This window comes from Oncorhynchus nerka, linkage group LG5 (assembly GCF_034236695.1).
Source record: "Oncorhynchus nerka isolate Pitt River linkage group LG5, Oner_Uvic_2.0, whole genome shotgun sequence".
NCBI classification, from domain to species: Eukaryota; Metazoa; Chordata; class Actinopteri; order Salmoniformes; family Salmonidae; genus Oncorhynchus; species Oncorhynchus nerka.
This window is the reverse complement of record NC_088400.1, coordinates 62,028,256-62,055,330: the sequence shown is the minus strand read 5'-3', so window position 1 is coordinate 62,055,330 and position 27,075 is coordinate 62,028,256. Positions and strand designations below refer to the sequence as shown.

General features: G+C 40.1%; 1 protein-coding gene and 1 long non-coding RNA gene across 2 annotated transcripts; both read right to left on the bottom strand.

The window, feature by feature from the left end:
• Positions 1–564: 564 nt before the first annotated feature.
• Positions 565–15,629, bottom strand: LOC115129794 (zinc finger protein 774-like). Its single transcript, XM_029660513.2, has 2 exons — positions 15,240–15,629; positions 565–3,708 (listed from the first exon to the last, which is right to left on the bottom strand). The coding sequence occupies exons 1-2, from the start codon at positions 15,315–15,317 to the stop codon at positions 1,942–1,944; spliced, it is 1,845 nt and encodes a 614-aa protein (XP_029516373.2). The 5' UTR covers positions 15,318–15,629; the 3' UTR covers positions 565–1,941.
• Positions 15,630–17,049: 1,420 nt separating this feature from the next.
• Positions 17,050–24,650, bottom strand: LOC115129793 (uncharacterized). Its single transcript, XR_010463980.1, has 2 exons — positions 24,345–24,650; positions 17,050–21,580 (listed from the first exon to the last, which is right to left on the bottom strand). It is a non-coding gene; the product is annotated as an uncharacterized LOC115129793 (long non-coding RNA).
• Positions 24,651–27,075: the final 2,425 nt, after the last annotated feature.

Genomic DNA, 27,075 nt, shown 5'->3' with positions numbered 1-27,075 from the left:
TCGTCCGTGATTGTCATTACATCATTTACCATTCAATTCTATTGGACACAAAATAATCCGAAACACAACTAAAACGTTGTTGCCTTGCTATGTTGTCGTCTTAGGTCTCTCTTTATGTAGTGTTGTCTCTCTTGTTGTGATGTGCATTTTGTCCAATATTTATCTTTATTTTTTAAAATCCCAGCCGGAGGCCTTTTGCCTTTTGTTAGGCCGTCATTGTAAATAAGAATTTGTTCTTTACTTAACTAGGCAAGTCAGTCAGGTTAAATAAAACATGTCATAAAACAAACTGCAAATCTATCCGACAAGTTTGTAGAGTCACAAGCTTTGATCATTGCGTGCTTGGAATATGGGCCAAATACAAAACTTTTAACTACTTTATTTCTAAGTATGTTTAGGGGTGTAAAAAATGTTGACCCCTACCTTTGAAAGTATTACTTGTTAAACAAATCTTTCTCTGAGCGATTGTATTAGTATAAAATAATTTCACTTTTTTTTTTGCATAAAATACAGCTCAGTATTTGAGTTATTTATTTTATACAGTTATTATTACAGACCCCAGTGTATGTGTAAAGAATTTATTACAATTATCAACTGAGAATACACAAGCTCTCACACAGGTAATGGTTAAACACACAAGGAATGAGACAACCAAAACCCTTCAGCTGTGAGATATGTTCGAAGGGCTTCAGCTCCATCAGTTCTCTGAAAACACACGGATTAATTCACACAGGAGAAAACATACATTTGTTTCAAATGCGGAAAAACCTCTCCATAAAGCTACTTTTGAATATCACCAGAAATTACACACTTGAGTGAAGCCCTATGCTTATGACTGCTGTGGAAAGAGACTTGTTACAAATTAATCTCTTAAAATACATGAGCTGATCAATTCAGGTGTAGAAAACCACACAAGCGGAGTGGTTGTGGGAGACTTTCAACTCATCAGTGATCCCAAAATGTGAGTCCATGAGAGAAGCCTTTCAAGCTGTGATGTCAGCGGGAGAAGATTCAGCCAGGCCATTCATGTCGCAGCCAACATGCAAGTGCAAAGAGGAGTCAGACCATACTCATGCAAGAGATGTGGAAAAGGATTTTACGATTCAAGACACTTCAAATAAAAAATTAAAAACTGTCGGTAGCTACCGTTATCATCTGACCGCTCTTTCAGAGGTAAGAAATAAGAGAGTACATGCCAACCTGCATAACATGGACTGCAAATCTATCCGACAAGTTTGTAGAGTTCTCCAGTTTGAATACTGACAAATTGTTGTTTTTAGTTTTTAAATTGGATTTCACAAATGATTCCATACATCTTGGCTTGTAAATGATTTATACTCTGATGATCACATTGCTGATATTCACCTTAGTTCTAACAGCCCATATTTAAAACAGTTGTAATCTTTGTAATAGTATTTTGGGTAGTTCAACTGGGCAAATAATTACCCATTTGGTTGTTTGGCCTTATGAAATGCTTTAGGCACAGGGGAGGATTGATAAATGCTATTTATGCAGGGTGTAAACTAGGAGAGTGATAAGAGATTTTAAAAACAGTGATTTATAAAATAAAGTTTACTGTAATTTTTTTATTTTTTTAAGTGTTTGACAAAGTATAAAATAAATAAAGCAATAACAGTGATACTGTTACTATATTGAATTTTTGTGTCTTTGTAGTAGTCCTTTCTTATTGAGTGTCTCTGTGACATTTCTTTTCAGACTTCAGAATAGAGGTCGTCTCCTCTCCAGAGTGTTGCCTCTTCTGGTGCCGTTTTCTGTCATTAATTTGGGAGAAGCTTTGTCCACAGTCTGAGCAGTGGTACGGTTTCTCTCCAGTGTGACTTCGCATGTGTATTGTAAGAGAGTTCTTTTGGAAAAATCTTTTTCCACAGCAGGAGCACTGGAAAGGTCTCTCTTTATTATGCACCCTTCTCACATGAGTCATCACGTCACATGAACGAGAAAAAGTATTTCCACATTCTGAGCAAGGATAGGCTGCTCTTTCTCCAGAGAGTTTGAACTTGTGTGCTTGCTTGTGACACTTAAATGTTTTTTCAAGAGCAAAACTCTTCCCACAATCAGTGCAGTGGTATGGTTTCTCTCCAGTGTGCATTCGCTGGTGCCTTTCCAACTGTTGCATATTTGTAAAACCCTCCCCACAGTCAGTGCAAAGGTATAGTACACTTCCAGTGTGTGTTCTTTGATGTTTTCAAACTTTGACTTGTTTAAGAAACACTTTCCACAGTCAGAACAGTGGAGTGCAAGGTCTCCAGTATGTACTGGAAGGTGTGATCTTAGTTTTTCCATGTCAGGAAATCTTTTATCACACCTTGAACAGTGGTAAGGTTTCTTTCCTGCATGAGTGTCTTGTGGAAGGTATGCATTTTCTCCAGCATGTACATACGTGTGTGTTTTTAGATCTTCTGGTTTGGAGAAAAGTTCATCACAAATATTGCAGTGGAAGAATTTCCCTTTCATATGCTTTCGCTGGTGGTGTCTTTTCAAATGATACGATTGAGAATAACTTTTGTCACAATCAGGGCATTGGTGAGCCTTCACTCCTGTATGTGTTAGCTGGTGTGACTTAAGGCGATCTAATCGACCGAAACCTCTGTCGCAATCAGGGCAGTGGTAAGGCTTCTCTCCAGTATGCGTTCGTTGGTGTCTTTTAAGATCCCCCACTTGTCGAAAGCTCTTCCCACAGTCGGAGCACTGGTTTATTTCGGAGCAGTGATAAGGCTTCTTACCTGTATGAGTTTCTTGCTGAAGGTATGCCTTTTCTCCAGCATGTACATGCATGTGCGTCTTTAGATCTTCTGGTGTGGAGAAAAGTTCCTCACAATGATTGCAGTGGAAGTATTTCCCTTTCATATGCTTTCGCTGGTGGTGTCTTTTCAAATGATACGATTGAGAATAACTTTTGTCACAATCAGGGCATTGGTGAGCCTTCACTCCTGTATGTGTTAGTTGGTGTGACTTAAGACGATCTAATCGAGCAAAACTTTGCTCACAATCAGGGCAGTGGTGAGGCTTCTCTCCTGTATGTGTTCGCTGGTGTCTTATAAGATCCCTCACTTTTCTAAAGCTCTTACTGCAGTCTGAGCAGTAGTGAGGCTTTTCTCCTCCAGGACTGAAACCCTCAATCCACTCATCAGTGCCACCTGTATCTTGGGGCTCCTCTCCTTTCTCCTGTGTTGTCTGGGGTTGTTGTGGTCTTTCGGAGTTTTGATTCTTCTCCGATTGACACTGGACATTGGCTGGGCATTGATGTTTGCTATGTGAACGCACACGGTCTACATTTGCCGCACTGCTGGCAGCTTTGAAGTTATTCTCTGGCAGTTCATGTTGCTTTTCCAAAAGTTCAGTTTGACGAATGCATGTGACAGCTTCATCCAGTGTTATTTCTGGGTCCATTTGTAATTGCTCAGACAGTCTTCTGTCACGTAAGCCCATGACTAGTCTGTCTCTTATCATCTCACTGAGTAGAGCTCCATAACCACAATGTTCTGACAAACAATGAAGTGTAGAGATAAAATCATCAGCTGTCTCTCCTGCTTCTTGTTGTCTTTGGTTGAATTTTGTTCGTTCTAATATTACATTCCTCCTAACTGCCAAATGTCCATCTTGCTGCTCATTATTAGAACTGTGGAAGTGTTCCCGCTTGATCAGGTTGTCATCTTGCAGGTCTTCTGAGGTGTCCATCTCCTCTGCCTGGAAATACATTTAAAATGGCATAATTACTAGTAGGCCTATGGTCTCTGTTCTCTCAAACAACATAATTTGTAATAGATAATATAGCCTACGTTTAATTATGATTAAAGTCCAAATTAGAATAGATAGCATATACAATAAATAGCTAAACAAATTACTTATGTCTATACATCTTTAGAGTAGAAGCTAAGTCAAATCATTTGAAATACCTAGCAGTATCAACATGATAATGCTGATTTGTTGTTTGTCATTAGGCTTTGAGATCACCATGATATAGCATATTGATTGCATTGGCTTGTGATCTAGGCCAGAGAAGGTTCATTGACAGTAGTAGTAGTGGACCTTTCCATGTAAAAAGCCCCAAGAGCACTAGCACATGAAGTGTCAAATAAAAGTTAAGAGCCTATAGTTCAGAAATCAAGGCATATCAAATGTCCAACCATTTTCCATCCAAAAAAAATGGAATAAGGAAAGGCTTTGATTTTTGGTGTTGGATTCTAGCTTGAAATATACTTATTATCATACTAGAATGTATTTATTACTTTACATGTATAAGAAATGTATATGTTGGGAGTCAATGAATGGTGAATAGGAACACTGTGTATGGAAAGTTACAGTGTGACAAGTGGAAGTGCAGAAAGTTCATATTCTGTTCAAACTTGTGGCTGAATATGAATATTCCTGAGCAAGAAGGCAAAGACAAACAGTCTAGTTTCAGTTCCTGATAAGGCAGGCCAGTTGCTTTGGAACTAGGACCATGGGGGATGTGGAACTCCACTCGAGATAAGGTCAACCGTTGAAGAGAGAAGACACTGGCTGGGAGGGGGGCCACAGGAAGACCACCTGATTTACAGTCCCCACGCACACTTCCACACCCATGAGGATCATAGGCAAGCCATGCCAATACCAGTAAGAGGAATCTACTTTGTTTCTGCCTAACAGAGAAGGATTGTTTATCTTAGGCATGCAAGGAGATGACTTGCCTAGTCGGAAGGTATAAATATATGCTTGTGTGACTTGTATGTTGTGTCTGCAGCTAAAGCACCCAGAGGGTGGAATAAACTTGGTTTGAGCCTTTTCTAGTCATCCATTTGAGTTTCAGAATGTAACAGTTGATGTTGCTAGTGATTCACCACGATTTAAAGTCGAACTGGAGAGTCTGAATCAGTGGAGCAGGAGCCGACACCAACAACAAGGCAGGCACCGTTCCTACATCTGTTTCCACTCATTCTGACATCTTGGGGAGATGAGAGTTGTAGGCTTAACACATATTATAGGATACGGACCTAGGAAACCTTTCTTCAGTAGTCCCATTGTGTTACAAACAGTCATAGGGGTAGGGTATGTTCTGCAAGGATAGGTCCAGAGTAGAGGTCGACCGATTAATCGGAATGGCCGATTAATTAGGGCCGATTTCAAGTTTTCAGAACAATCGGAAATCTGTATTTTTGGGCACCGATTTTTTTTATACACCTTTATTTAACTAGGCAAGTCAGTTAAGAACACATTCTTATTTTCAATGATGGCCTAGGAACAGTGGGTTAACTGCCTCGTTCAGGGGCAGAACGACAGATTTTTTACCTTGTCAGCTCGGGGAATCCAATCTTGCAACCTTACAGTTAACTAGTCCAACGCTCTAACCACCTGATTACATTGCACTCCACAAGGAGCCTGCCTGTTATGCGAATGCAGTAAGCCAAGGTAAGTTGCTAGCTAGCATTAAACTTATCTTATAAAAAAACAATCAATGACTGTCATTGCTCCAATGTGTACTTAACCATAAACATCAATGCCTTTCTTAAAATCAATACACAAGTATATATTTTTAAACCTGCATATTTAGCTAAAATAAATCCAGGTTAGCAGGCAATATTAACCAGGTGAAATTGTGTCACCTCTTGCGTTCATTGCACGCAGAGTCAGTGTATATGCAACAGTTTGGGCCGCCTAATTTGCCAGAATTTTACGTAATTATGACATAACATTGAAGGTTACGCAATGTAACAGGAATATTTAGACTCATTTAAACTCACCCGTTAGATAAAATACGGAACGGAATAAACGTTTTGTTTTCAAGGTGATAGTTTCCGGATTTGACCTAAGGCTCATATTTCTGTGTGTTTATTATAGTTAAGTCTATGATTTGATATTTGATAGAGCAGCCTGATTTAGGGGTGGTAGGCAGCAGCAGGCTAGTAATAGTCAAAGGTATATGGTTTAGAGAGAAATAGTCGACGCGTTATAATTCCTGTAATAACTTGCGGCTGAACTTGAAAGGGGTTCCTTCGTTATTTTACCGTTCATGTCTTCCATAGAGAATGTCTTGATCTACTTCAAATAAAGTCTGTGCTTCGTGGCTTAAACCGCCTCAGCGTTTTGATACCTGTGTAAATCTCACTAGGATAAGGTAACGTTTGCAACATATTTTCATAAATCCACTCTACAAAAAAAAAATGACCTTCGCTTATATTTAGCCAAAATTGATCAGAGTTACCTTTTCCTATGGATATCTACACAGTTATAAAATTGGCAAGGTGGTGTAAGCCTACACGAAACAGACCTTATTTCAAGTGAATCTAAAAATATCCTATGGAATAAATGAATGAAGGAATCGCTTTTCAGATTTTGCTAGGTGTCATGGGAATTATGACTTGCACGTTGGTAGTCAATTCTTACCATGCCCATTATTAAAATAGGATTTCCTGCATATAGAAATGACAGTTTTTGTTTTCAACATTCATCACAGATAACTTAAGCTCTATTTTTATTCAAACAGTTGAGAGTATTTGTCTCCTAAGCAGACTCTTCAGTATCATTGTCACTTCAAAGCTGTGTGTGTGTTTTACAGATGGCAGAGAAAAGCAGAGCACCAGTGTGGGACTATTACATGGAATTGGCACCAGGGAAAGCAAGGTGTCTTATTTGTGATAAAGATGTAAGCATGGGGTCAGCAACGGCTTAATAAAAAAATACCACCAACCTGTGGAATCACCTTAAGAACACCCATCCAAAAGCCCATAATATGTATTATAGTAAGTTAAAATAAGTGTTCATTCAGTATTGTTGCAATTGACACACGCATTTTTTAAAACTATAAATCGGCTGATTAATCGGTATCGGCTTTTTTTGTCCTCCAATAAATCGGTATCGGCGTTGAAAAATCATAATCGGTCGACCTCTAGTCCAGAGTGGAGTTGGGTCCCTGCGAGATCCGTAAGTGGGACGAAGGTCCCAGGGGGGTGAAAGCCCCAGCCGGGGTGGCCATAAAGTGTGTGTATGGATAAATTGTCATTCTTGTATACTAGTACAGTAAGATGTAGAGAAGTAGTCCATGTAGGAGGAGAAAAGCACAAAGTATACACGATGGAGAATAGCAGATATCTGTGCTTAAAGATGAAACATTGTCAGTGAGTGGGAATGTGGATGATGATAGGTTGCCTGTAAATTCTGAAGGGCAGCCACCATCCATGGTGAGTCATCCACAATAGTCTGTGGTGAATTGTCATACAATACAACACAGTGTCGTCCAGCAACAAAACTGTTCTGACGATGGACAAATAATTAAGTGCCTACACTGTTACTACTCTCCGGGGGAGTGCATCTTTATAATAAAGCATTACATGCGTAATCGCATTTGCTGTCACTTTTGTGGTGTTTTCCCGCTAATGGAACATTTGTGCTTATAGCCTACTGCGCCATGTGTGCATTTCTGCTCTTATAATTAGAGGTCGACCGATTAATCGGAATGGCCGATTAATTTGGGCCGATTTCAAGTTTTCATAACAATCGGTGATCTGCATTTTTGGACACCGATTATGGCCGATTACATTGCACTCCACGAGGAGACTGCGTGGCAGGCTGTCCACCTGTTACGTGAGTGCAGCAAGTAACCAAGTTAAGTTGCAAGCAAGCATTAAACGTATCTAATAAAAATCAATCTTAACATAATCACTAGTTAACTACACATAGTTAATGATATTACTAGTTTATCTAGCTTGTTCTGCGTTGCATATAATCGATGCGGTGCCTGTTAATTTATCATCGAATCACAGCCTACTTCGCCAAACAGGTGATGATTTAACATGAGCATTCGCGAAAAAAGCACTGTCGTTGCACCAATGTGTACCTAACCAAAAACATCAATGAATTTCTTAAAATCAATACACAAGTACATGATTATTTTTAAACCTGCATATTTAGTTATTATTGCCTGCCTACATTAATTTATTTTAACGAGGGAAATTGTGTCACTTCTCTTGCGTTCTGTGCAAGCAGAGTCAGGGTATATGCACAGTTTGGGCCGCCTGGCTCGTTGCGAACTGTGTAAAGACCAATTCTTTCTAACAAAGACCGAATTATTTTGCCAGAATTGTACATAATTATGACATAACATTGGAGGTTGTGCAATATAACAGCAATATTTAGACTTAGGGATGCCACATGTTAGATAAAATACAGAATGGTTTTGTATTTCACTGAAAGTATAAACAGTTTGTTTTTGAAATGATAGTTTCCGGATTTTACCATATTAATGACCTAAGGCTCGTATTTCTGTGTGTTATTATAATTAAGTCTTGATTTGATATTTGATAGAGCGATCTAACTGAGCAATGGTAGGCAGCAGCAGGCTCGTAAGCATTCATTCAAACAGCACTTTCCTGCATTTGCCAGCAGATCTTCGCTGTGCTTCATGCATTGTGCTGTTTATGACTTCAAGCCTATCAACTCGAAATTAGACTGGCAATACTATAGTGCCTAAAAGAACATCCAATAGTCAAAGGTATATGAAATACAAATGTATAGAGAGAAATAGTCCTATAATAACTACAACCTAAAACTTCTGACCTGGGAATATTGATGACTCATGTTAAAAGGAACCACCAGCTTTCATATGTTCTCATGTTCTGAGCAAGGGATTTAAACATTAGCTTTTTTTATGGCAAATATTGCACTTACTTTCTTCTCCAACACTTTGTTTTTGCATTATTTAAACCAAATTGAACATGTTTCTAAATTGATTTTATTGATGTATTATATTAAGTTAAAATAAGTGTTCATTCAGTGTTGTTGTAATTATCATTATTACAATTTTTTTTTTTTTTTTTTTTGTTAAATGTATTTTTTGGCCCTCCAATAATCGGTGTCGGAAAATCAGAAATCGGTCGACCTCTACCTATGGAGTCCCAAAAACAAAGGCATTAATGTTATTGGGAAAGAATAATTGAATGTGACAATGGCAAAGATCTGCATGGCTCAGATTAAGTTAGTAGGTAATAAAGTCTGGGGTATGATACCACTCCTCTTTGTGTAGTGGTACAGGGGAGAGCTCACAATAGGAAAGACCGCTAAGACCGCTAACTGAGCACAATATTGAGACTACTATGAGGATAAGTTGAATGTCACGCATATACCAGGACCATTGTATTTATTATGGGGTCCAGCAAAATTAAGTGTGTTATACCATTTTAAAAACATTACATTCACAACAGATTTCATAACACATTAAGTGTGTGCCCTCAGGCCACTACTCTAAAACACAAAATCTATGTGCACGTGTGTGTATAGCGCTCATGTTATCGTGTGTGTATGCGCCTGTGTTCATCTCTCTAGCGTCGTCCAGGTTAGGGAGGGCTTGGCCGGTAGGGATATCCTTGTCTCATCGCGCACCAGCGACTCCTGTGGCGGGCCGGGCACAGTGCACGCTAACCAAGGTCGCCAGGTGCACAGTGTTTCCTCATTGGTGCGGCTGGCTTCCGGGTTGGATGCACGCTGTGTTACGAAGCAGTGCGGCATGGTTGGGTTGTCTTTCAGAGGACGCATGGCTTTCGACCTTCGTCTCTCCCTAGCCCGTACGGGAGTTGTAGCGATGAGACAAGATAGTAAATTACTAACAATTGGATACCACGAAATTGGGGAGAAAAGGGGGTAAAATAAAAAGTAAATAAAAAAATAGTAGGCTATTGCTTCAAATCCTATTGCCTCTAACTTCAATATGCTCTTTAAATAAATAAGACCTACACCACTTTTAACAACATTTTACTCAACACTAGTGAGACTCATTTTGCTTATGGTAGGCCTACAGTAGAACTTAAAATATGACGTGACTCCGCTATATTTACAAACAGAGGATAGGATGGATTCTAAATTTAAACCAAAAGCCGCCTCATGGGTCTCCCGGTGGTGGCAGGCACGGGTATCTGTAGCAACTTATTTTGCATTGCAATGTGGTGACAGACAGCTGTGCCACTGGAGAGGCCCCATCCACAAAGTATCAAAATACAGAGAGGTCTTGGTAAAGGTATATTTTCCTGCTGATAGCCCATAATGGGTTATTATAAAACTTTACATGTTGTCCAGGTCAGGATAACCAAAACATTTCTTTAAAGACTATCAGAAAGAATGTTGGTACTTATTTATTTTGATCCAAAGCCATGAACGAGTGAGTCACTCAGCTTTATGTTGGTACCGCTATATGACTGTGCCATCAACCTGATAATATGTAATGGTGTTTTGGAGGTTATTTCGTTATCAAAAACAAAAAAGTAAGCGATTGTAATCTGAATATTTTAAAGGAATAAAGGTCAAAATAAAATGTATTTCTGTTTTTAGAGGGAGAGAAACGCTGGGCCAATTGTGCACCGCCCTATGGGACTCCCAATCACTGTCAGATGTGATACAGAATAATAATAATAATAATACTTTTTGTTGTATTATTTGTTTGGTCTTTTCTGATGGATTAAACTGAAATTGCAACCAATCACGGCCGGTTGTGATACAGCCAACCTAACTAAGAAATGCATTTGACGATAGAATTCTCCCACTACCCTCCTTCTAGGCAAGTCTATTGTCCAGCTACCTGCTAATAGCCATAATGGCGCTGTACAACGTGACCGTGTGTGTTTAACCTCTATAGGCTAGATGGGACGCTACAGTTCCACCTGACCAACATCCAGTGAAAGTGGAAATTCACTTTCGCCAAATTCAAACTACAGAATTGTAAATATTTAATATTCTTGAAAATACACATGCAATATGTCAAAATAAATCTTAACTTCTTGTTAATCCAGCCAAAGTGTCAGATTTCAAAAAGGTTTTACGGCGAAAGCATACCATGCGATTATCTGAGGACAGCACCCCATCAAACAAACACGACAATCATATTTCAACCCGCCAGGCACAACAGAAAACTCAGAAATAAAGATATAATTCGTGACTTACTTTTGAAGATCATCTTCTGTTGGCACTCCAATGTCCCATAAACATCACAAATGCTCCCTTTTTATATCCATAAAAACTCAGTTTAGCTGGCACGCATCAATCAATAATCCACTCAGTTTCCCTCTGTCAAAATGCATACAAAATGAACCCCAAACTTTACTAATAAACCTTTCCAAACAACGTTTATAATCAATCCTTAGGTATCCTAATGAGCAAATAAACAATCAAATTTAAGACGGAGAATCGTTATTGTATTTACCGGAGATAAACAACAAAGAACAAGCTTTTCTCCACGCGCTTGGAATCATTAGAACCAAAATGGGAGCCACTTAGAAAAACTAAAATGTCCAGGTCATTTTTCTAAAAACCAGCTTGAAACTCTTTCTAAAGACTGTTGACATCTAGTGGAAACCCGTGGGACTGCAATTTGGGAGGACTTGGGCATATAATTAAAGTTCAAGCCATAGAAAACAGTGGTAAGCTGAAAAAATATTTTTGGGGGGATGGTTTGTCCTCTGGGTTTCGCCTGCCGATTTTAACAGTTTTTGAAACTTTAGAGTGTTTTCTATCTATCTAAATATATCAATTATATGCATATCATAGCTTCTGGGCCTGAGAAACAGGCAGTTTACTTTGGGCACGCTTTTCATCCGGACGTGAAAATATTGCCCCATATCCCAAAAAAGTTAAGAGTATTTTCCAGTAGGCAACAATTTGTTTACCTTCATTAGACAACTTTGTTCCTATATTTCTGTAATTCAGAGAAATGTATTCCCACAGTAATTCACAATGGATCCATAACTAAATAAACATTGGCATTATGAAAGAGTATTTTTATAATTATTTTATTAACGAAAGCATAAAGATGCCATTATTAGTTATTGTTTTAGTTTGAACGTGCAGACTGGCACTAAGAACAGAGGGAACGTTTCCCTAGTCAACGCCATTATTAGTGCAATGCCCCTTAAAGTGCCGCACTGGGTATCCCTCCCCCTCCCTCCCCATAGGTTAGGTCCATCTTCTGTGCGCAGCTCTGCGGCCCATCCCGTGCCCCCTGCCCTCGTGCCTTGAACCTCGCACGCTTCAGTGGATACAGCTGGAGAACTGCAAGGCAATCCCATTTTGCTCCACTTGGGAACCATGACCAATAAACGTTCACCCGCTAATAACAGGGTTAATAATATCTGTGAGAATATCCGAGGGACTTTTATATCATTCTAAATTAATAAATAGCTTTGTTTAAAAAAATATATTTTGGAGATTATTTTGTTTTCAAATAACGTAAAATTAGATAGAAAAAGGCTTTTCTATTCTGGGGTGAGACATTGTTACTAATTTTTAAATCAAGCCAGTTTGTTATTTAGAATGATTTATTTATGTTTTTTAGAGGGAGAAAAACCAAAAACCTTCAGTCATCTCATGAGTCTCCCAGTTGAGACCAGCATGGGTATTGAACCAACATCTGTAGCAACACAGCTTGCAGTATCTTAGACCATTGCTCCACTCAGGCACTGTACAGCGTGACCGGTGGGGAGTGCCCTACAGTACTACAGTAAGAGCAAAATAATCCTAACAAAATATAACCTTAGTGTAACAACAGTTTTAGTCATGCATAATTATCAGTTTCTATTTAGGTTTATGTCACCCATTCATTGTCAGACACAGTAGGACCCAAAAGCATAATCAGTGCTCTAACTCCCCCTTGCGCTGGTCTGGAGCAATGAAGTGGTGATACAGGGCACCGTACTGAAACCACAAATTACCATGAAGTGCCGCAGCATAATCGCAACCACTGTAGTAGCAGAGATAATGTTGTCATTTCAGACGCTATTAACATTTAGTGAGGGGTTCATCGAGGAAGGCAAATTCTTGAAAGACTAGCCACAGATCCCTGTATACAGGAAGCCACCTCACCAGAAGGGAAGTCATCTGTGTTAGTAGCAACGCATCTCCTGCAGGGTGTGATTAAGAAACATGTCACTCAGAGTTTTGTACAGTTGGACACTCTCCCAACACCACTTATCTTTCCACCATTCCAAACAGCCAGGCATGGGAACATCTCCTGTAAACCTGCAGCCTGAGGGGAATGTCTGGGTACAAGCATGAGGAGGTGTATAAAGCCTTCATTTTTGTGGTCCCAAGCAGAACAGTATCCCGAAGGTTTTGGCACAGGCTATGGGAGAGTGGGAAACGTCATGTAATCTAACTTCGGTTTTTGCCATATATGATTATGCATAGCGTAAAGCATTGCTAATGCAGCTCATTGTGTGTTTTCTTTTCAGGTCTTTCGCCATCACTCTCTTAGGAACCCAAAAGGAAGAAGAGAAATCAAAAGCTCCAGCTGAAATGTCATTATCAGCTGTACAATAGAAGGGGTAGTGGCAGATAGGGGGGGAAGTAAGAGTGTGATTAGAATTGAGGCCAGGGCCTTATGCCATGGAATCCGATTATATAACAAGAGGCCATAAATCTCTGAGGTGTGAACATATAACACAAATGAATAAGAATGTTTTATTTTTTGTTCATTTATAAGTAATGTCAACGTTTATATAAAATGTTAAACAGTATGGAGATACTATTCAAAAAGGAGACAGTTGGATTCGAACTTGAAATATACTTGTGTTACCAAACTAGAAGTTATTATTTTACATGTATAAGAAATGTATATGTTGGGAGTCAATTAAGTGTGAATAGGAACATTGTGTATGGAAAGTTAGTGTGAGAAGGGAAAGTGCAGAAAATTCATATTCTGTTCAAACTTGTGGCTGAATATGAATATTCCTGAGCAAGAAGGCAAAGACAAACAGTCTAGTTTCAGTTCCTGATAAGGCAGGCCAGTTGCTTTGGAACTAGGACCATGGGGGATGTGGAACTCCACTCGAGATAAGGTCAACCGTTGAAGAGGGAAGACACTGCTTGGAGGGGGGCCATAGGGGCCCACCCCAGATATCACCTGATTACAGTCCTCTCTCACATACACACACTTCCACACCCATAAGGATCATAGGCAAGCCATGCCAATACCAGTAAGAGGAATCTACTTTGTTTCTGCCTAACAGAGAAGGATTGTTTATCTTAGACATGCAAGGAGATGACTTGCCTAGTCGGAAGGTATAAATATATGCTTGTGTGACTTGTATGTTGTGTCTGCAGCTAAAGCACCCAGAGGGTGGAATAAACTTGGTTTGAGGTTTTTCTAGCCGTCCATTTTAGTTTCTACTCTATTTGTTCAGAACCCAACACTGGTCAAACAGATGGAAAAGGGGTCTTAGAAAACATCTAGACTTACTTGTCAATGCAAGTAAGTCTGTCACCAAAAACCCAAATATCTTTAAGATATTTTCTAAGCTCACAGAAGTAAAGGTAGTCCTACTTTCTCTTTCTGTCAGGTGGTGGTCAAAGCAAGATTGTGACATCTGGACACCCCTCCCTCTCCCTCTCTCCAGTTAATGTTAACTAACCCTGCGCTGACTGACACCTACACATTAGCCCCCTCTCTTTCCATTTACTGTAATCTGCATCCTCCCCCACTGAGCATCAACCGACCCTGGACGTTGAAAAGTAGTTGAAATTTGGGCAGTTCAAATATGAACTAATCAGATATCTGTTTCACAAGTTTGGACAGTACAGTAAAATAAAAGTAGGGCAGAGTATAGTCCGGTACAAGAGAATTACTGTACAATAGAGTTTAGTATACTAAAGTACAGTATAATTTACTGTGTACTGTCCTGAACTATACTCTACACTACCGTGCTGTACATTAATGTCCAAACTTGTGAAACTTAGATGTTTATGATAGGTACAGATTTGGTCTGGTCCAGACCAACCAAACTTGGTCTTGTTTGGGGACTGAACTCAGAATAATAGCCAGTGTGTAGAATACCCAAACATGCAAAGGAAGAAATCACATTTTTCTACCTTTTGTGTACTCAGGTTGCATCAAAGTGAAGAGAATGACATTCATAATTATGGATTTGTGTATAGTACAGATCAGGGACCCATTATGTCATTCTGTTACCATCATTATGTTACTGGGAGTTAATCAAATTCACTTACTGTAGTTCAATAAGCGAAATATATATGGAAATATTGGAAAACGTGGTCACAAACTGATGGAGATTATACTGTCATTCTGTTAACAAACGTTATCTGTACTGTTCCGAGTAAATGTGTTTTTATAAAATCTTCAGTGGAAATTGTTCAAAGTAGTTATGGTGCAAAGTGTTGTATGGTTTGTTTAACTTTGCAATCGATGGTTTTTGTTTGGCATACTTTTGAAGTGAAAAATTGGAGTCTCAGCGTCATTATGTTACCTTTGAATTGCCCGGCTCCTCTTCATCTCGGGTCTCCTGCATTGTTTGGGGCAGTCCTGCGTCCTCAAATTCCGCCATTTTCTATTATGTGTTTTGTATCCCAACAGAAGGGTTGCGGGTAAAACCTGAGGCTGCAAACCAACCAAGTCTGCTGTTCTATTCTATACACAATATTTTTGTATTCTTTTGCAGGTAGCAAATTGAAGCTTTCGGTTAGATTTGATTCAAAGTGGGAGGAAAAAATATCTCACACGACCGTTGTTGTGCTGCTGCACGTCTATCCACTGTCTGGTATTCCTCTCTCACATCAGAACCTGTTACGGTTAAAAAAGAACAAGAAAACGCAGCAAGCCTAACTACCGACTGAGAACGAAGTGTCGTAAAATGCTTGCATACGTTTCACTTTACGTCTGAATGCAGAGTATTGATTTTCTAAAACCAGAGGCGAAACATCGCGAGATTTCCGGGAACGCTTGCGAATCTGACACGGCCGGGGTTTGTTGGGTTTAGAGAAGTCAATGAGAGACGGTGATGATTTTAGCTTGTACATTTTGGTGGGGCAAACCCCCCAAAAATGTTTTTGATGCATGCCACCAAAGCCACTACACAACACCAAGCAATACATTCATTGCATTATAACGGTGACAAAGGGTGCCCACAAACTGTTTTGGCCTACATAAATCTGTCCCAACAGCAGAGCTTTCTTTTCAGCACCATGGAGTGAATCATTGCCACCACTACACCTGTCTATCAGCGAAACAGTTCATTCAGCCTCATTTGCTGCCTTTAAAAAAAAACATTACTGATAGAATTTGTTCTTAACTGACTTGCCTAGTTAAATAATTGTAAAAAAGAATAATATATATATATATATATGGCTGACTTGCATAGAAGGATCCGACCCTTTTTAAATTTTTTTCTTCTACTGTAATAGCTACTGTAAATTGGACAGTGCCGTTAGATTAACAAGAATTTAAGCTTTCTGCCCATATCAGATATATCTATAACCTGGGAAATGTTCATGTTACTTACAACCTCATGCTAATCACATTAACCTACGTTAGCTTAACCGTCCCGTGGAGTGGACACCGTTCCTGTAGAGGTTATTAAACAAATGTGGTTTCTACTGACAATTGAGATGTAGAAAGTATGGCATAAGGGAACGATGAGCGGATAAGAGGCAATTCGTAATTTCGATTAAGAAACTTATGAGCAAGCTAGGAAGGACGTAGTCAATATAAATTGCCACTGCAATTCATTGAATCAATGGTCTTTCTACACATGATCTTTCTCCCCCACTGATTCCTTCTACTGGCTTGCGGAATGAAGGCACCTCTTCTAGTGAAAAGGGTTGCACATCCTCTATGAAGTCAAATACAAGATGAGGTGTGAGGCTTTGTGAGGTGTGTGATCCTCCTGGTTGTAGTTTTGCTTGTTTCAATGGTGTACAAGATGTCCCTTTTTGGCCATCTGTAGATGGCTGTGCATCTCTGCACTTCTTCATGTCGTCTGGCTGACTTTCTGCTCAGGGTCCTCCATTGATTGTTACGCATCTGAAAAAACTAAATGTAATTACTTAACTATAACACCACAGTATAAGTAAAATAACAGCGGAGTGAGCCCCTTGTTATTGTTTTAATTAAGGATTGTAGCTACATATGTTTCACTTTCTACAGCCTGCCCCTATCTGATAAACACAGGGCTGGAACACACACCCACTCACACATGGACAAGGCTGTGGATACAAGGATGTCAATGGTGGTTTATATTGTTTGTCTAGAAATACTCAAATATAAAAATAAAAACAATGGACTGATACAGTATTATATTTTGAGTTATGATTGAATAATACAGGCATTTATTTGGGTTGAAAAAAAAAATTGAACAGCAGGAAAACCGCAGTGTGGCTTTATTGATATGGGCAGTGGCAATTTTAGCATGTAAATCTTGGTGTGCCCCCAAAAAAGAAAAAAAAAAAAAGAAAGAAAGTGGGATGCATGCCAGCTAAGCCACTACACAACATTAAACAATACATGAATTGCACTACACCACTGCTACACCTGGCTATCAGCAGAGCCTTGTCTGGCAGGGAAACATATAATTCAGTCTCATTTACTGCCTTTAGAAAAAACAGGTGATATGACTGACTTGCTTTAACAAATGTGGTTTCTACTGACAATTACGATGTAGAAACTATGGCATAAGGGAAAGACAAGCGGATAAGAGGCAATCCGTCATTTTGATTAAGACGTTGAGCGAGCTAAGACGGACGTTGTCAATGTAACTATTTGTTCAGCGCTTTTGAAATGTACAGTGACAGAATTCAGAACATGGGCCGTTCTTACAGTGTTCTGCCTGTACATCAAGTCAGAAGGGGCTATATAAGCAGACAATGAAAGCTCTTACAATATTCAATGATTACATTTTGCAAAAATAGGTTATAGGTTACATGTGCATCACCAAATCAGAACACTAGGCGAAATTAAGATGTGAAAACAGACCAAATTATTACACTGAGGCACATGGGCTACTAACAGCTTACCTCAAAACATACACTTAGTATTACTTTATTAGCTACAGTATACATATCGCCCTGGCCTATTACATTATTTATGCAGCAGAGGGCTCCCGAATGGCACAGTAGTCTAAGGCACTGCATCTCAGGGCAAGAGGCATCATTACAGACCCTGGTTCGATTCCAGGCTGTATCACAACCGGCCGTGATTGGGAATCCCATAGGGCGGAATAGCCTTCAGGCCACCTTGAAGCTGGACTCGCTGGACAGTTTAGATAAATTTTGAGGGAGATGTGATCATTGTGTTTGTTTTGATTAATCTTGTTGTATTTGTTGTATTGTGTTGATGTTGTTATTTTGTTTTATGTTGTACTGAATTGTGTGTTCATGTTCACAGGGCTCCCTTGAGAATGAGACCCTGGTCTCAATGGTGACCCCCCTGTCTCATTGGAATGGTCCCACCTGATCTCACCTGCCTCAATCCAGGTCGCAATTGTAAATGAGAACTTGTTCTCAACTTGCCTACCTGGTTAAATAAAGGTGAAATAAATAAATAAAATAAAAATCATTGAATCAACAGTCAACTCAGTTTTCTTGTCAATATAATAGATCATCTTTGATATGGATTGCCTGGCTACCCAAACGCCTCAATAATGTATATCTGCAGACTACGGTTATTACATGCCGCACCCACAACAAATCATTTACTACAAACCGCGCCCATTGCGACTGCTAGCAGTGTCTCTGGCCCACACTCCAGCACAGTAGGTGGCGGGAATGCACCAACGAGAGCATCCTGACTGGTTGCATCACCACCTGGTATGGCAACTGCTCGGCCTCCGACGGCAAGGTGCTCTAGAGGGTAGTGCGTACAGCCCAGTAAATCTCTGGGGCCAAGCTTCCTGTCATCCAGGACCTCTATACCAGGTGGTGTCAGAGAAAGCCCTAGAAATTGCCAAAGACTCCAGCCACCCTAGTCATAGACTGTTCTCTCTGGTGTGATGTCTGCGCGGCACAATTCAGATAAGCCAATCATGTCAAAACCCACATGCAAGTGCACACAGGAGTCAGGCCATAGGGAAAGGGGAATACCTAGTCAGTTGTACAACTGAATGCATTCAACTGAAATGTGACTTCCGCATTTAACCCAACCCCTCTGAATTAGAGCAGTGCGGAGGGCTGCTTTAAATCGACATCCATGTCTTCGTCGCCCCTGGGAACAGTAGGTTAACTGCTTTGCTCAGGGGCAGAACGACAGATTTTTACCTTGTCAGCTCGGGGATTCGATCCAGCAACCTTTCGGGTTACTGGCCCAACGCCCCTACCCGCCAGGCCTTATGGGATGCTTTGTGCAGGGGAGGATTAACAAATACAAATTTGCCGGGTGGAAACTACGACGGTGATAAAATAAAAATGTATAAAAATAGTTAACTTTTGATACAAAATATTCAAATAATTGTTTGGCAAAGTTGACAAAAAAAACTACAATAAAGACTGATGCTATGACAATATCGTATGTTTGTTTTACTGTTGTAGTCCTTTCTTATTGAGCGTCTCTGTGGGAGATTCTCAATTGGTTTCGCAAACTCTCCTCGCCTCCTTTTGAAAAAGATCAAAAGTAATCAGTGAAAGGAAACGTGAAAACAAACCATAGCATGTATGAAATTACTCTCCTACTCCACTTGCGCGTCATCAAGCAAATTATGCTTACAGAGGAGGAATCCCAAAATATGTGTAAAGTGGTAAAAACAAGTTTAGCTGGTTGTTCCAGACATTTTATAGATAAAATATTTGTTTTGTGATCGGGAGCCTGTAGGATACACAGGGGGAGAATGTCAATTGAGTACTCCTCGTGTTCCCTCTCCTCTCTTCTCAAACCCATTGGATGAGAAAGCCAGAGGTCCCTCCCCTATGACCTTCTCCTCCAATGGGTTTTGAGAAGGAGGAGAGGGGATGCGAATATGCAATTGAGATTCTCCCCTGATGTTCCTCTGACAAAGGAGGCAATCTCCTACATATGGCGACCACTCATCGGTTTCCAGTTCACGAGGAGGGCGGAGTCATCGACTTTTTCCCAAATTAGGGGGCCATCCACACTGTTGTATAGAGGTCAAGTCTCCTCTCCAGAGTGTTGCCTCTTCTGGTGCCGTTTTCGGTCGCCAATTTGGGAGAAGCTTTGTCCACAGTCTGAGCACTGGTACGGTTTCTCTCCAGTGTGAATTCTCATGTGTACTGTAAGGAAGTTCTTTTGGAAGAAACGTTTTTCACAGCAGAAGCACTGGAAAGGTCTCTCTTTATTATGCACCCTTCTCACATGAGTCATCACATCACGTGAACGGGAGAAGGACTTTCCACATTCAGAGCAAGGATAGGCAGCTCTTTCTCCAGAGTGTTTTAACTTGTGCACTTGCTTGTGACTCTTTAATGTCCATTCACGTGCAAAACGCTTCCCGCATTCAGTGCAGTGGTACGGTTTCTCTCCGGTGTGTGTTCGCTGGTGCTCTTCCAACCGTCGTAAAGTTGTAAAACCATCCCCGCAGTCAGTGCAGAGGAATGGCTTTTTTCCACTTGCAGTGTGTATTCGTGTGTGTCTTTCAAACTTTGTCTTGTTTAAGAAACACTTTCCACAGTCCGAGCAGTGGAGTGCCAGGTCTACAGAATGTACTGGAAGGTGTGATCTTAGTTTTGCCATGTCAGGAAATCTTTTATCACACCTTGAACAGCGGTAATGTTTATGTTTCTTTTCCTTGTGTGTTAGTTGATGTTTTTTAAGTCTCTCACGTCCCGCAAAACTTTTGTCGCAATTAGAGCAGTGGTACGGCTTTTCATCTGTATGCGTTTCTTGCTGATGTCTTCTAAGACTATGCCTTCGTGTAAAGCTCTTTCCACAGTCGGAGCAGTAGTGATGCCTTTCCTGTGGTGAGATCTTCTCTGTATGTTTTAGCTGGTGATTTTTCAACACCCATAACTGTTTGAATTGCTTCCCACAGTCAGGGCAAAGGTATGGCCTTTCTTGACTATGTACTTCCATGTGTATTTTTAGTTCTCCCGGTTCAGAAAAGCTTTTATCACAGTAAAGACAATCCCCCCCTTTCTTATGTGTCCTCTGGTGCCTTTTCAGATTATCAGAGCGGGTAAAAGCTTTCCCACAATCAGGGCAGAACATTTCTTTCACTCCTGTATGTGTTTGATGGTGTCTTATAAGATCCCTTACTTTTTGAAAGTTCTGACCGCAGTAGGCGCAGTAGTGAGGCTTTTCTCCTCCAGGTCTGAAATCCTCAATGAAGTCATCAGTATCTAGAGGCTCCTCTTCATTCTCCTGCGTTGTTTGGGGTTGTTGTGGTCTTTCTGAGTTTTGATTCTTCTCTGATTGGCACTGGGAATTGGCTGGGCATTGCTGTTTGCTATGTGAAAGCACATCCTCTACATTTGCAGCATTGCTGGTAGCTTTAAAGGTATTCTCTGGCAGGTCCTGTTGCTTTTGACGAATGCGTGTGACAGCGTCATCCAGTGTTATTTCTGGGTCCATTTGTAATTGCTCAGACAGTCTTCTGTCACGTAAGCCCATGACAAGCCTGTTTCTTATTTTCTCACTGAGCAGAGCTCCATAACCACAATGTTCTGACAAACAATGAAGTGCAGAGATAAAATCATCAGCTGTCTCTCCTGCTTCTTGTTGTCTTTGGTTGAATTTTGTTTGTTCTAATATTACATTCCTCCTAACTGCCAAATGTCCATCTTGCAGCTCATTATTAGAACTGTGTAAGTGTTCCCGCTTGATCAGGTTGTCATCTTGCAGGTCTTCTGAGGTGTCCATCTCCTCTGCCTGGAAATACATTTAAAATGGCATAATTACTAGTAGGCCTATGGTCTCTGTTCTCTAAAACAACATAATTTGTAATCGATAATATAGCCTACGTTTCATTATGATTAAAGCCCAAATTAGAATAGATAGCATATACAATAAATAGCCAAACAAATCAATTAAGTCTATACATTTTTACAGTAGTAGCTAGTTCTAATTTGAATACCTAGCAGTACCAATATGATAATGATGATTTGTTTGTAATTTGTTTGTCGGCCTAGAGATCCCCATGATATAGCATATTGATTGCTATATCATATTGAAGCCCCATGTGCACTAGCATGTTAATTTCACAGGAGCACAATGAATTTGGTGTCAAATGAAAGCTAAGAGTCTATATTTGTTTTAAATTAAGGCACAGAATGACCCCAAAATTACAACAGAATGACTGCAACTGAACTGGCTGCAATGGGAATTCATAGTAGTCACAAACCACAGTTAGGTCACCTGCTACTGTCCTCCCTTCCATTGGAATACTGTTTTTCATTCGCTTTCTGTCACATGGTGCAAGTGTGAAAACCGTCTAGACAACCCCGCCCTCTCTTTCACAGTCTCTTCTCTCTCCAGCTAATGTCACCTCTCCTGGCTCTTACTGACAACATACTCTTTCCATTTACTGTAACCAGCCCTCTCGCCCACTGAGGAACGACCGACACTGTACTGTATGTTTATGATGTACTGAAGTGTACTCTACTGTGCTGTACAGTGATGTCCAAACTTGTGAAACAGGCGTCTGTGATTGGTACATATTAGGTTAGGTCCGGACAAAACAAATGTGGTCTTGTTTGGGGACCTCATTAGAATAACAGCCAGTCTGTAGAAGAGGCATAATACCCAAACATGCAAAGGAAGAAATTACATTTTTCTACTTTTGTGTCTATTCAGGATGCATCATCATGAAGAGAATGACATTCATAATTATGGATTTCTGTATAGTACAGATCAGGGACCCATGATGTCATTTTGTTACCATCATTATGTTACCGGGTGTTAATTACTTACTGTAATTCAATAACCCAAATACAATAAATTAAACTCGAGGCGTAATATCATAGCCAACAACCAATTCTTTCTGCAGAAATCTTTTGTTCTTAATTCGGAGAAGATATTTTAGAGTTTTTGGAAAAAGTACAATTTTACCGTCATTCTGTTTTGAAACTTTACATCTGCACTGTCTTTGAGTAAATGTGTTTTTGTCAAATTTTCTGTGGAAATTGTTAAAAGTAATCCTTGTGCTGTGCATGGAGATGTATGGTTTGTTTAACTTTGCAATCAATGGCTTTTGTTTGGCATACTTTTAAGGCTGTGGCTGCGGATCCGACTTTTTCGGGATCTTTAGTCTGAAAAGAAAAAGATGCGGAACTTCCAGAAGCTTCTGCGCATGTGGCAGACTTACCATCAGGCAGAAGAGGCAATTTCCCCAGGCCTCATGTCATCAAGGGGCCTCATGAGCTGGACATAAGCTAGAGATACCTTTTTTAACATGGGCTGCATCTCAATCCACCAAATCAGCCGGTCAGCCTTCCGCAACTGTGGTGGAAGGTGGCCGAAAATACCGATTTTTCAGGATGTCTCTTGGTCTGACAAACTCGTCAGACCAAGAGACATCCTGAAAAATCGGTATTTTCACGAAAGCTTCTGTAGTGTCCGAACGTTGTCACAGGACTCGTCTGAAGGTAACCCGGTACCGGGCCAAAAATTGAATGGAAGAGAATAGGGCATTTGCATGTAAAAAGGTATACAGGCAATTCCAATGTAATTTTTTTCACCCTGAGTTTTCTTATATCTCTCAGATATAGGACAGACACCAAAACATACTTCCTTTTGATTACATGTTTTACTATCTGTTTTTACATGTATGAATCTGTTATTCAATGGATTTCTGTGGTCTAGTAGCAGTAAGGACAAAATCAATGTTTTGTCAAATACTTTTTTTGTTTATACCTACTGGGGTCCTAAAATTCTAAATCAAATAGCTAAATGACCTTGGTATGACCATCGTAAAACAATTCCATATGTTAGTTTAGTAGAAATCCAGCCCTGGGACCTTAAGACTCAAGGGGAATACAATAAGCATTTCTTTAGACTGGCCTCTGACTGGGGCCTCCAAATCAGTAAATCCACTCGTCTGCGCATGTGTATTATTCTCCTTCACCCATAGAGAACAGGCTACTCAAGCGAATGGTATTCCTTTAATAAAAGTTAGATCAAAGTTCAATCAATGTCTGCAAAGATCACATTATAAATCAGGAATTCTGCATAACAGAACCAAATAGCATAGTGTAATGTTCATGTAAGACCAGTAACTTTATCCTGTCCTATTATAGTCGTTCGGTAGAATACTGTGATCATTATGTAATCTTGCAGACGTTCTGCTTTGATCGAACTTTTTTTAAACGTGCACTTTTCGCCTGAGTAGCCTGTTATCTGTGCATATAAAATATACAGGTGCGTAGAAAGTGATACAACATGCGCAGAAGCTTCGGATCTGTAATTTTACGGACTAAAGGGACTAGTCAAATGAACATCAAAAGTATAATTTTCGGGATTTTAGCTAACCCTAACCTGTTACGTTAATGATCCTAACCTACTACGAAAAATCAAATCTGACGTTCATTTTACAAAAGTTAGATTCCTTCTAGCCATTACCGGACTAAAGATCCCGAAAAAAGTCTGATCCAGCAACTCTGTTCTTTCAAAGTGAAAATCGGAGTCATTATGATACCTTTGAATTAGCCGGCTCCTCTTCGTCTCCGTTCTCCCGAATGATTTCGGGCAGTCCTGCCTCCTTCTGAAGTTCCGCCATTTTCTCTGTGTGTTTTGTATCCCACCAGAAGGGTTGCGGGTAAAACCAACGAAGTATTTTGTGCTATTCTATACACAACAGGTTTGTCTTATTTTGCTGCTAGCAATTTAAGCTTTTCGCTACATTTGATTAGTGATGTTGCGTTTGATATCGAGCTCCGAGGCATGCATCGAAATCGCTAAGCAGTTTCTTATTTTTCTTCGGTGGGGTTTAACGGCGGTTGGCTTCCAATATGTTGCATTATCGCCACCAACTGGACTATAGTATAAATCCATTATACTTTGTGATACAAAATGGGGGTGGGGTAAACCATTCCAACTAACCCTACACTCGTTAAAAACCCACTAATCCATTCCACTACTTTAACCCTATCGACTCCTGCACCATGCCAACGGCCTGGTAAGACCAGACACTACTACTCAACACACCCTGTAACTCTTCTGAAGTCAAATCTCATACACCCAAGTACTTCTCTGCAGCTGCCACCACAACATCTATTTTCTGTGAGGTACAGTCGATAAGTTGATCAATGATAAGCATTGCTAAGAAGCCAACCTTACTGAAGCATGTCACTCATTGACTTATCCCTCTGTGCTGGCACAGATCTCAGCCAGTGGCATATATGCATATATGCTTTTTACACAACAAAAATATAAACAAAACTTGTAAAGTATTGGTTTCATGAATTGAAATAAAAGATCCCAGAAATGTTCCATGTGCACAAAAAGCGTATTTCTCTTGAATTTTGTGCACAATTTTGTTTACATCCCTGTTAGTGAGCGTTTCTCTTTTGCCAAGATAATCCATCCACCTGACAGGTGTGGTATATCAAGAAGCTGATTAAAAAGCATGATCATTACACAGGTAAACCTTCTGCTGGGGAATAAAAGGCATCTCTAAGATGTGCAGTTTTGTCACACAACACAATGCCACAAATGTCTCAAGTTTTGAGAGAGCCTGCAATTGGCATGCTGACTGCAGGAATGTCCACCAGAGCTGTTGCCAGATAATTTAATGTTAATTTCTCTACCATAATGTGCCTCCAAAGTCATTTTAGAGAATTTAGCAGTACTCCAACTGGCATCACAACTGCAGACCACGTGAATGGCGTCATGTGGGTGAGCGGTTTGATGATGTCAACATTGTGAACTGAGTGCCTCCCCTATGGTTACAACGAACACAATTGCATTTCCTCGATGGCAATTTGAATGCACAGAGATACTGTGACGAGATCCTGAGGCCCATTTTTTTTAAATTTATCTGAGCAACAGATGTATTTCTGTATTCCCAGTCATGTGAAAATTCAATTCAATTCAAATGTATTTATATAGCCCTTCGTACATCAGCTGATATCTCAAAGTGCTGTACAGAAACCCAGCCTAAAACCCCAAACAGCAAGCAATGCAGGTGTAGAAGCACGGTTGTCTAGGAAAAACTCCCTAGAAAGGCCAAAACATAGGAAGAAACATAGAGAGGAACCAGGCTATGTGGGGTGGCCAGTCCTCTTCTGGCTGTGCCGGGTGGAGATTATAACAGAACATGGCCAAGATGTTCAAATGTTCATAAATGACCAGCATGGTTTGGTAATGGGCGCGTTTGAGGCGAAGGCGAAAGTAGTCGACTGTAGCCGGAAGTCGACGAGGTACGTATGCACCGACAGGAAGTCGAAACAGGACAATGGCAGACATTGCATTCGCCTTTGTTATTGCTGATGAAGTGGATGCTATTGAAATTCCACTTCTCCTACACAAAACGGAACATGATTAACATGTTCCAAGGAATGAATATCGATCTAGCAACCTTTCAGTTACTGGCCCAACACTCTAACCACTAGGCTACCTGCTGCCCCTTGTTGTACCATCCTCATTATTATTTGTGATCTTGTAACATGGAATTATAACAGATGTGATTAAATGGAGCCCACAAAGATTCTTACTGTATGATAATTGATTGCATGTCTGCAGTGTATTTTTTAAACTTCTCAACCTTTATGTCGCCTTTGTCAGTAAGCATGTAAATCACTTTCATTTGATTAAATGACATGAAGGCAGTGCTTGACTTGGACTAAAATAGGTTCCGGTACTCATTTTGGGGGCCAGTACTGTTTTATATTTAGTTGCAGGAGCTCCACAATACTTTTGAGCTAATGTTCTATAAGAGGAACAGGAGCTCAAGCAGTAGAACATTTGAGGTGCCGGTACTCAGCTCCGGTGAGCTCCTGCCCAAGTCAAGCACTGCAGGAAGGACAAAACACTCACTTTAGAATGACTATACATGTACATCAGTACACAAGTTATTGGGTAAACAATATGCCAAGCAGTCAAATGCACTTGGTATTGACCCCACAACTTGTGTCTAGGGTACTTACTTATTAAGGGACTGTTTCCCAGACACAGATTAAGCCTTTAAAATTGCCAGTGTAGAAATCCCCTACAATAACCCATGTGTAGCCTGCAATATGTATTCAGTTTTCTTCACACTTAATAGACAATCAACCAATTTGAATTTGTTTGTTAACAACAATATTACAGACAAGACAAATTGTAGGCTATAACATGGTACACAGCATTACAGGAACATCTAGATAAATACATTAGCTAAATTGTCGCAAGTAGGATATTTAATTTTTTATGTTAGAAATTTGGATCAC

Excerpts from the sequence above, each read along its gene's own strand:
- LOC115129794 (XM_029660513.2), bottom strand. The coding sequence starts at position 15,317 with ATGGCGGAATTTGAGGACGCAGGACTGCCCCAAACAATGCAGGAGACC. Across the intron at positions 3,709-15,239 it reads AGGAGCCGGGCAATTCAAAG|GCAGAGGAGATGGACACCTC; the intron begins GTAACATAATGA and ends ATGTATTTCCAG.